Source organism: Trachurus trachurus, assembly GCF_905171665.1.
Source record: "Trachurus trachurus genome assembly, chromosome: 1".
Lineage (NCBI taxonomy): Eukaryota > Metazoa > Chordata > Actinopteri > Carangiformes > Carangidae > Trachurus > Trachurus trachurus.
In genome coordinates, this window is record NC_139891.1 from 14,189,303 (window position 1) to 14,199,086 (window position 9,784).

A 9,784-nucleotide genomic window follows, 5' to 3' on the forward strand; every position below is an offset into this window, starting at 1 on the left:
ATCCCACAGATCTAAGATGATACATAGAACAGCAAGAATTTGTGCAGCAGTCATTTATTTTCCTTGTTTTAAAGAATTGTGGGGATCTGTACATTTAATAAGCTGCATAGTAAAAACAAAATGTACAAACAGCAAAACCTTATTCATTGCAAAACCCAGTTTTATTAGCAGTCTGTTTATCACACTGCAATGTCATAACTAGCATTTGAAATTGAATTGCTTTGTGCATGATTTAAGAGTATTTAATGTGATGAAGGCAGCAACATCAATTGAATTTGTTCCACACACATCTCTCTCTCTACACACATGCACTCACAAATCTCTACTTTCCTGTTGCTCACTTGTGTGTGCATGACCTTGCCTGAAGTGCCTATTGAAATCAGATATTTAAGCTCTATCAAATATCGCCCCTATAGGCAGCAATGGCCCAGAAAATCCACTGTATGTCCTTGAAGCCCAAACAAAGGCACTGTAGGCAGGATTTTTTGTTGTGTTTGCACTGATTGAATTGAAAGACCTCTATCAGCAACATGGGATCTAAAATGGAGCTAACTTTTACAGGCTAATTAAGGGGTCTCTTTTTTTCCTCTGAGAGCTATTTAGACTAAATTAAAGTGACTGAGAGCTAAAAACATTTATTTGCATATCATAAAAAGACAAAAACAGATCTGCAAACCAAACCAGCTCAATAGGCAGTTTGTTTGAATCTTACCATCTGATAATAATCATTAACCAACCGCTGATTTGTGGAGGAAAAAAAACAAAAACAAACATATCTTCAACCCACATCAGAGAACTGAACAGTCCTAATTTGAATGTCAATGTTTGTGTTGTGATCTGAGTCATAATGCTGTCAAACCTGACATAGACATATTTTTAGAATAAGTTTGACTTTCTAAGAATATAATTATTTCCATTAATTGTTAATTAACATAAATATAAAGAAGCTCCTTATATTCAGAACTTGCTGGGGAATAATTAGTTTTACTGTTTTCTTCAAGTAATACAGTGAGTTATCAGTAAATTCAGCACTACATAACAAACATGAACCTATTATAGCTAATTTTCCACAATGTTAACAGAAAGTCTAAAAAGGGAGACTCGTGTTATACCCCACAGCACAGCTTACTTTATCAATGACAACATATTTTCAGTTTCTTAGAAAAGTTTAGTTTGTATCTCTTCACATAAGATAAGATTGATAATTTAGTTTGACATTATCCTAAATAAATGCTAATACAGCAATTTGGCTCATCAGAATAACATTGCATTTTGATCAGTTTTACTCACTGAAATTGTGTTGCTTAATGTTTGCAATGTGAAGGGATATCATCGGATAGCCTCATGGTGTAATGTGGATCAGCACGGAGGTCTGGTATTGGTTTCATTGTGCCTTTGGGACTCTTGTTCTCAGATACCCAGTGGAATGTTTGGCAGTAGTGGAGCAGCACAAACCCGGGCCATGCAGCAGCAGCAGCAGCAGCAGCAGCAGCCTCCTCAGCCACCTGTGCCACCTCTCAGCTCCTCCCAGCCTAGTCTACGTGCTCAAGTGCCTCAGTTTCTCTCCCCTCAGGTAAAGACATACACAAAATACATACATACTAGATGTGTAATATGGAACTATATTGGTCCAGGTTAAAGTTGACTATGACTACAGTAGGTAACACAATTTGAAATCCAAAATTGTCGATGCAGTTTCTCAACTAGTACAACCTTTCATACTCTTTTAAAACTTGTAATTTGTGCTACATCACAGTGACATCAAAATATTCTTTAAATTTTTTTTACATACTCAACATTATGCCAAATCTAGCTGATAAGCTTCATACAAAGGCGAAATTGTTAGCACCATGTCACACTGTCATGCTCTTTGATGAAAATTCCTATTTGTGGGGTGTAAATTACGCAAGGGTATATTGTGAAGATAAAACGTTATTGTCTGGCAACAATGTTGGGAATGTTAAGACCTCTTGACTCTGCAAGCCTCCTCTGTCTGTCCCTTTCTCCTCTCTTTTCCTCTTTGCATATATAGTGGTGACTAGTTTTACCTTGCCAGAAGCGGCTCTTGTGCAGTTGTTGTGATTTTCAGTGACTAACTTGTCATCTCCCATTTCTGCCTCTGCATTCTTCCCTTCCCCCCAGGTCCAAGCACAGCTCTTGCAGTTTGCAGCAAAAAACATAGGTCTGAACCCTGCACTTTTAACCTCACCAATAAACCCTCAACAAATGACCCTGTTGTACCAACTTCAGCAACTGCAAATGGTGAGTAAACATCCTTCTTTCCAGTTGTCCAATTTGTGGCCCATCATCTACGTAGATGCTTTTAGCAGAGAATGCGGGTCATGAAAATGTTAAGGGCTCTTGCCTCTAATCTGAAAGGAGATGAAACCACAAAAAGAACTTGTTTGACTTTTTGTTGTTTTGCAATTTGCAGTAACCAGCAAATATCCGCTGAAGAATTAAACAAGTCAATGTAAAAATATAGACGAATAAGTATTGCTAGATGAAAATGGTGAAATTAGCAAAACCTTTATCAGATCGAAAAAGGGACCCCCTCTCATGCTGTTTTATTTTTCCCTCTTGTAATTTGTTTTATTTATTTATTTATGTATTTATTGTACTTTGTATTCTCTTCATTCAGGCGTACCAGCGTTTACAAATCCAGCAGCAGATGATGCAGGCGCAGCGCAATGTTTCCGGGCCCATTAGACAACAAGAGCAGCAAGTGAGTCACCGACTGCATCATCGCAGTCACACAACTTAAGATTTTAAAAGTCATTCATTTCATGTGTTTGACTGCATGTGAACACCTACTGAAGAATATGTTGCAACTTTTTTCTCAACAAATATTTTGAGTTTCACATGACAGCATAACAACATGGGGGAAAAAAAGCTGCACTCTCTCTTTGCAGCAGGAGTTGCACAAACAAAAAGATGTGTGCACGGGAACTTCTTATTCAACATTAGCCAACCACTTGTTCTCCTTTTGTGAAAAGGAGAACAGTTTTGTTCTGCTTTCTTGATCTGATCTTATCTGATATTGGTCTTTTTCTAATGAATATCTATGGCCTGAATTGAAGATAATTATAATGATTACAGTGTGAGCCTTTTTGAACACCAACCCACCTTTTGAAGTGCTTGTTTCTCCCACAGTTCTTCTCTTTTTAACAAACCTTTTTATGATCTTTATTTCCTTATCATCTCTCATTTGTCCTTTGTTTTCGGATTTTGCTTCTTTTTACTGCCTATCTTCACTTGTTCAGAAACTTTCCATCCTCAGTGGTGTCCCTCTCTCTCTCACACACACTTGATATGATAATTATCTGATTTAGTTACCCGTCATTGTGACAGTCCGTCTCTTTTCCCCTTTCTTTTCTCGCAGGTTGCACGTACAATCACCAACATGCAGCAGCAGATTCAGCAGCACCAGCGTCAGCTGTACCAGGCGCTGCTGATGAAGCAGCAGCAACTTCCCTCTCATTCCTCCTCCTCTTCCTCCTCCGCTGGCCTGCATCCCCCTGGTGGCCCCACCGGAGGCCCTTGCTCCGGCAAATCAACCCTGGACCCCTTCACAGGCCCACACCAGGCTCCGGGCCTCGACACACTGCACACCAAAGAGCCGCTGTCTTCGCCCAACGCCTACAGCACCTACCCTCTCTGTGAGTCTGGGATGGGGAAAGTAACAGGTTGATAGTGACTTTTGCTCAAACAATGTGGATTTGACCAAAAGTAGCTTGTGTGTTGGGAGTAACAATCCTTTTCTGTTCTTGAATTAGCAGCCCTTTCATGCATACATTTGTACACACACGATATTATGTGGTCATCCATAAGTCACATACGTATTACTGTATGTGCACCACTTAGGAGGGTGTCAAACAAAATATGTCAAATCAATAGTGATATTTATGTGAGTGCTGCAGATTCACAGTGAAATTCTTACATCCTCTGACAAATTAATAACATCCCATGAACAAAGGTCAATGAACAGTTCTTAGTGGATATTTTTTGTTTACTTTATTCATTTCCTTTTTAATTTCCTTTTGCTTTATGTATGTACAAATCATCTGCCCCCAACTTACTTATTGTCTTGGAAATAACAGGGTTATTTTTGTGTGTGCAGCTGGACTGAATCCAAACATGAATGTAAACTGCATGGAGGTTGGGGGTCTGTCCCTGAAGGAGCCCCCTCAACCCCAATCCCGTCTGTCCCAGTGGACACACTCCAACTCCATGGACTCTGGCAACTCCTCAAACATGGAGAACAACCTCAATAAGCACGGTACGTTCCAGACATACACTTTAGTTTCAACATTTTAACAAAAATGAAGTCATCATATACAAAATATAAATAAAATGTGCACATTATACAGATTTAATACAGTCCACCAGCCTATTTGCTAGATCTTAAACTGTTTGGCAGCTAAAAGTTGAACAGTATCAGCGATAATAAGAGAACAAGTATGCAAAAATATGTTTTCATATTTTTAAGATAGTGTGGATATCTCATTCTGTAAAACCTGAGTAAAATCACAGTTGATAATACGAGTCACCCATCCTGAAAGATTTGAGCCTCTCTGACTTGTTTGCAGGTGAGAAATGCAAAAATGACACTAGCGTGCCTTTGCACAGATATGTATTTGCAGTACATTTCAGCTCATTCTTAGCTACAATAACACCTTACGTGTTCGAGTAGAGACAGGTCAGCAAAAAGCTGCTCTTGCTTTTTCAGTTTCACACCTTTCAAACCCTCTCCTCACCCACGTGGAAGCCTGGCTGGTCCACACCCTTTCCCAGATCTCACCCAAAACTTCATCTTACTGTCACAAATCACTATGTGTAGAGGAGATAGATATTAATGTTGTCATATCTCAATATGGCTAAATAAAAATAGTTTTTTTTAATGTATGAAAATGAGAATTTTTATTAAATAACTAACTAAATACAGTAAAGAAGGCAAACTACAGCCTATGGGGTCTTTCAGTCTTTATACTCTTAAAGCTCTTTGGTCACAAATACCACAGTTACATGATCTAGTGTAGTCGCTAACAATGAACGACACTAACACTAACAATCAAAGGGAACAAACTGACATTTTGACATTGGACTTTCTCGCTGAAATACATTTGGAATTTACATCGTTGTGAGTTGAGTAAATGGCTAAATTTACACTATTGACTCATGCATGCATTTTCCATTTTTTATCATTGAAGATCTAATCTGCCTTTTTAATCTCCTCACTCTGCCAAGAATATCAGCAACCAACGGTTATGTTGAATAGTCAACTTTTCCATGTTCTTAGAAAGTATGTGTTACTGAGTCAAAAGACTTTCAGAGCATCAGTTATCTTACTGCAAACATCACACCACTGACATTTAACCTAGATGGAAATAAGTTATGTATTGTTATCTGCTAGTGATGCACCTATGCATCGGCTCAACATCGGTATCAGCCGATATTCGCCTCATTGACTGACATCGGTCATCGGTAAATTCTCGTGGCAGTGGCTGATGTTTATCTGTTAAGTGGCATATTGTGCAGACTCGGAGGAGAAGCCTTTTCTCTCTCTCTCTCTCTCTCTCTCTCTCTCTCTCTCTCTCTCTCTCTCTCTCTCTCCCCCTCTCTGCTGAGATGCAGTCGGGTTTTTTGCACTGAAAATGCTCATTTCACTGTCACTACACAATGCACAACTTTGTGCAGCGGGAGACTCCAGCACAGACTTCTTACAGGAGACTGACAATAAACCCGCTGAGTCAACAATACACAGAATGAAAGTTACCACAGGAGCTCAGTGCTCCGTGGCAATAAGGGATATGGCTTGTTTTGACCATAGTGTTTTTTTGATTATTTGTTTTTCAGTTTTTTTCTTAGGCCTATCGTTCAAAATAAATAGTATTCAATAAAAATATAATAATTAATTTTGGAGAATCCTCTGAGAAATGTTTTATGTTGTGAGTAATGAAGATTTCTTGGTTTCCTTTACACAAAAGAGGAAAAACATCGGTATTGGCCATTGGCCAAAAAATCGGTGCATCCCTAGTTTTCTCACTTAACAGTGTTTGTGTATTTAAGTCTGAGTAATTTAATAGTGATTTAAATGTATTGTCTAATTTGTTCTCTAGGTGCCATATCTGCTGCCTCTACCCTGGGCCCGCCTGGGAAGCCCCCCCAGCTGGAGGACTCATACAGCCCTTACAATCTTATGTCCAGCTCTGAGTCCCCTACCAGCCCCTTGGTGCCCCCAGACAGCTGGGGCCAGGGCAAGAGCCCCAACGAAAAGATCTCCAATGGGACCAACATTAACTGGCCCCCAGGTGAGGACACAAATAAAGAATAACGCACAGGTTTTTTTTTGTCAGTAAATGGTCAAACCTGAGGAAAAAAAATGTTCATCACTCTTCCTTTCACCACCAGAGTTCTGCCCAGGTGTGCCGTGGAAGGGCCTTCAGAACATTGACCCTGAGAATGACCCCAACATGACCCCTGGCAGCGTCCCCAGCGGTCCCACCATCAACACCAACATCCATGATGTCAACCGATACCTGCTGCGGGACAGGAATGGAGGTATGAACAGACGCATGACCTTACTGTAGATATCAATTAGAGTTGGCACTCGATCAAACCACCACAGACCCAGTATCATGTGCTCATACTGATGCTGACATAAAGTTACTTATTTCTTTATTTTTTTCTCTCTGCTCACAACACCGTTACTCTATGATCATTTAGCCACTTCTCCAGCTCCTCCACTTCAGAATGGCTCTCTGCCTCCAACCAGCAGTGACTGGCCAGTCAGTGACTACTCTAGCTCTTTCAGTCTGTCATCTTGTGGTGGGGACAGCTCAGGTATACATTCAAAGTATCTTGCCCCCCCCCCCCCCCCCCCCCCCCCGCACCCAAATGGGAGCCCTAATAGCCCTAAGACGGTCATGAAACACTGTCTTAGGGGCCTTACTTCCCCTGAACCTTACCTAAACCCTGACCTGTTTCCTCTCACTCCAAGTCACACCTAAACTTATTCCCTCAGTGCCTTTAGTTAACCTCTGTGATACTAAGACAGTTACCTCACCTAAACGTGACCTTCAGCCATCTGTGCCCCTTTGATCCAACCTGCAAAAAAAACAAGCCTCACCCAAGCTGGTCATGACATCAGTACACACCCTGTAGTTTGTGTGTGTTTGTTTGTGTGTTTGCTTCACTACTGACATAAAGATTTCAGGTGGTTAAAGCCGGTTTCATCAACATTTTTAAGTTTGAGAAGAATACGTTGTTTAACACATTTCAACACTTGAGTTTCAGTTGTGAGAAAATCCAAGCATGGGAAATGAGTGGCTTGCATTGCTGTTTGCGTCAGGGACTTTTTTTTTTTTAAAGAACTGCACCAAGTGCAGTGCCACATTATCGAAGTTCTACACCTAGATGCTTTTGCATCCTAGTTCTGTCAATATGTCTTTGTCTTTAACTTCATTCTCTAAACTCTGATCTCCCCATCATCTCTGTGTAAAGGTAAACTGTCTGACATGAAGTCCACCTGGTCCCCAGGGCCTATCTCCCAGAGCCAAGCTTCTCTGTCCCATGAGCTGTGGAAAGTCCCCCAGGGGCCACGCAACAACACGGCTCCATCCCGACCCCCGCCAGGCCTCACCAACAGCAAGCCCTCCTCCACGTGGGGCGGCAACTCGTTGGGTCTGTCTCAAGGCTGGAGTGGCTCCTACTCCTCTGGTGAGCACTCATTTAATGGGACTGAGTGGACACACTGTCTCAGTCACAAACTCATGCAACCTTCCTTTAGACATTTCAACTAACCTGCAATTAATGGCATTATATGGAAAAATAGAATCAAAATGTTTGCATCTACTATGATGTCAAATAAATTCCATTTCAAATTTCAAATAAACCCACATACAAAGATCATCAACAATTGTACTAAGAGGAGTTTCCCTTATATGGAGACAGTATCTTTGATGTCTTATTAAAGTTAAAGTTGAAGTCCAGAAACAGATACAAATGTTGCAGTTCAGACGTCTTCTCAGAATACTGAAACTCTTCACATCATCTGTGCTGAGGGTAGGCACAGCTATAGGTGTTATTTTAATGTATTTCTCATAAACCCAGCGGTGAGTGTAAACACATAGGCGTGGTGTTGTTCACTGCGGCGACCCTGCACTTGCCCTCACAGTGCTGGCTGAGCGCACCTTGCTAAACTGACATTTTGAGGTTTACCGGCTCAGCAAAGAACCACGTTTGAACATTATACATGTGACCTTGTTTTGACACGACGCGTCTAAGTTCATAAATCTCAAGGAGGAAAGAGCACTTTTAGTAGCACAGACGCATGTGCGTGGAAGTAGATAACAATCAGTGGAGGCTGTTGCATTTTCCTCTCTTTTAAACTCTGTCATCAACACCATGTTGAAAAAGCATCACATATACCTAGATTTCAAATGATTGTGCTTTTGTAATATCATTTTAAAGAGGAACATATTTTTCAAAATATTACTTCCTTTCTGTTGCATACTTTTTATTTTTTACGAAAGTACTTTTGAAAACCACAGGCATTCAGGTGTTCAATTATCTATTTGCCTATTGGACCAACTTGATTTTAACTTCAGCATTACTTTATTGTATTTATATGTGTTTAAGGGTCTTAATTTTTCTCTCACAGAGGGAGCAACCTGGAGCACTGACAGCTCCACCAGAACCAGCAGCTGGCTGGTGCTGAGGAATCTCACTCCACAAGTATGTACAAGTACTCTGTGATGCTAACTCTTGCCAGATTGAAGCCGTACTGCATTATGAGTAGAGGCTGCATGTACAGTAAACACAGACCATTTAAAAATAGATTTGCTCATCTGCTTTAAAAGAAACGCTCACTGGTGTGAACGTGTGAAAATGCGTTCAGCTTGTTTACTTGTTTGGTTAGTTGAGCAAGTAAATGTGGAATGACTATGGTGAGATGTAAAAACGCAACAACATTCAACACTAAAAAAGAAAGCAAAATTTATGAGCAAGCAATGACTGACAGGAATGAAGGCTGGCCTTGAAATAGTGACTGAAAATATGTAAAATGGATGAATAACCACAACTCGGGTATTAATTGTATTTTACACTTTGCTTTATTTGTGTGCTGCAGATTGATGGTTCAACTCTGCGGACCCTGTGCATGCAGCACGGCCCCCTGATCACATTCCACCTCAACCTGACCCAGGGGAACGCCGTTGTGCGCTACAGCTCCAAGGACGAGGCCGCCAAGGCCCAAAAGTCTCTGCACATGTAAGTCTCTGTCATCAGCCAGAGTAGGAAGATGAACGTCATTGCTGCTCCTTTTTGTTTTTAAATTCAGCTTCCCTTTTCATATTAAAGTCAAGGAGCTTTAACAGGGAAATACAATGGGGAAACCCCACCGCTATTAGGTGAGGGGGGTTTCTGTACAGAAAACAATGCAGCTTTTTGTAGTGCAGACAGTTATTTTTGTATCTGGACAGTCACATGGAGGGGTGGGTGGTGGGGGGGTCACGCTCTAGTCAGCTGTATTCTAATATTAACAGTGACTATTACAATCATGAAAGGGAAACGGGACAAAATACCAGTGTAGAGCTACTCGGGGTGCACACCATCTGTGCTTTATATGTAGGTGTTTTAAGGTTTGATCCTGATATTGTTTTGCTAATGGTAGTGACTGGTTGTCATGGAAACAAAATTCAAGACGTGTGTGACCTACTTTTAACTTCCAGATGCACAAAATGTGGTTAAGGCATGAGGCTTAAGAAAGCGCCACAGAATGAGC

The 9,784-nt window shown here is 40.9% G+C and overlaps 1 protein-coding gene across 2 annotated transcripts in view; it reads left to right on the plus strand.

Moving 5' to 3' along the window:
- tnrc6c2 (trinucleotide repeat containing adaptor 6C2) overlaps positions 1-9,784 on the plus strand; it is a 54,858-nt gene that overhangs the window by 37,949 nt on the left and 7,125 nt on the right. For both annotated transcript variants that reach the window (XM_083977102.1, XM_083977101.1), the window contains 10 exons: positions 1,415-1,573; positions 2,143-2,262; positions 2,642-2,725; positions 3,383-3,659; positions 4,121-4,279; positions 6,120-6,311; positions 6,412-6,561; positions 7,504-7,719; positions 8,663-8,736; positions 9,131-9,270. In XM_083977102.1, the coding sequence (XP_083833228.1) occupies positions 1,415-1,573; positions 2,143-2,262; positions 2,642-2,725; positions 3,383-3,659; positions 4,121-4,279; positions 6,120-6,311; positions 6,412-6,561; positions 7,504-7,719; positions 8,663-8,736; positions 9,131-9,270 (1,571 nt within the window). The remainder of the gene's footprint in view (positions 1-1,414; positions 1,574-2,142; positions 2,263-2,641; positions 2,726-3,382; positions 3,660-4,120; positions 4,280-6,119; positions 6,312-6,411; positions 6,562-7,503; positions 7,720-8,662; positions 8,737-9,130; positions 9,271-9,784) is intronic.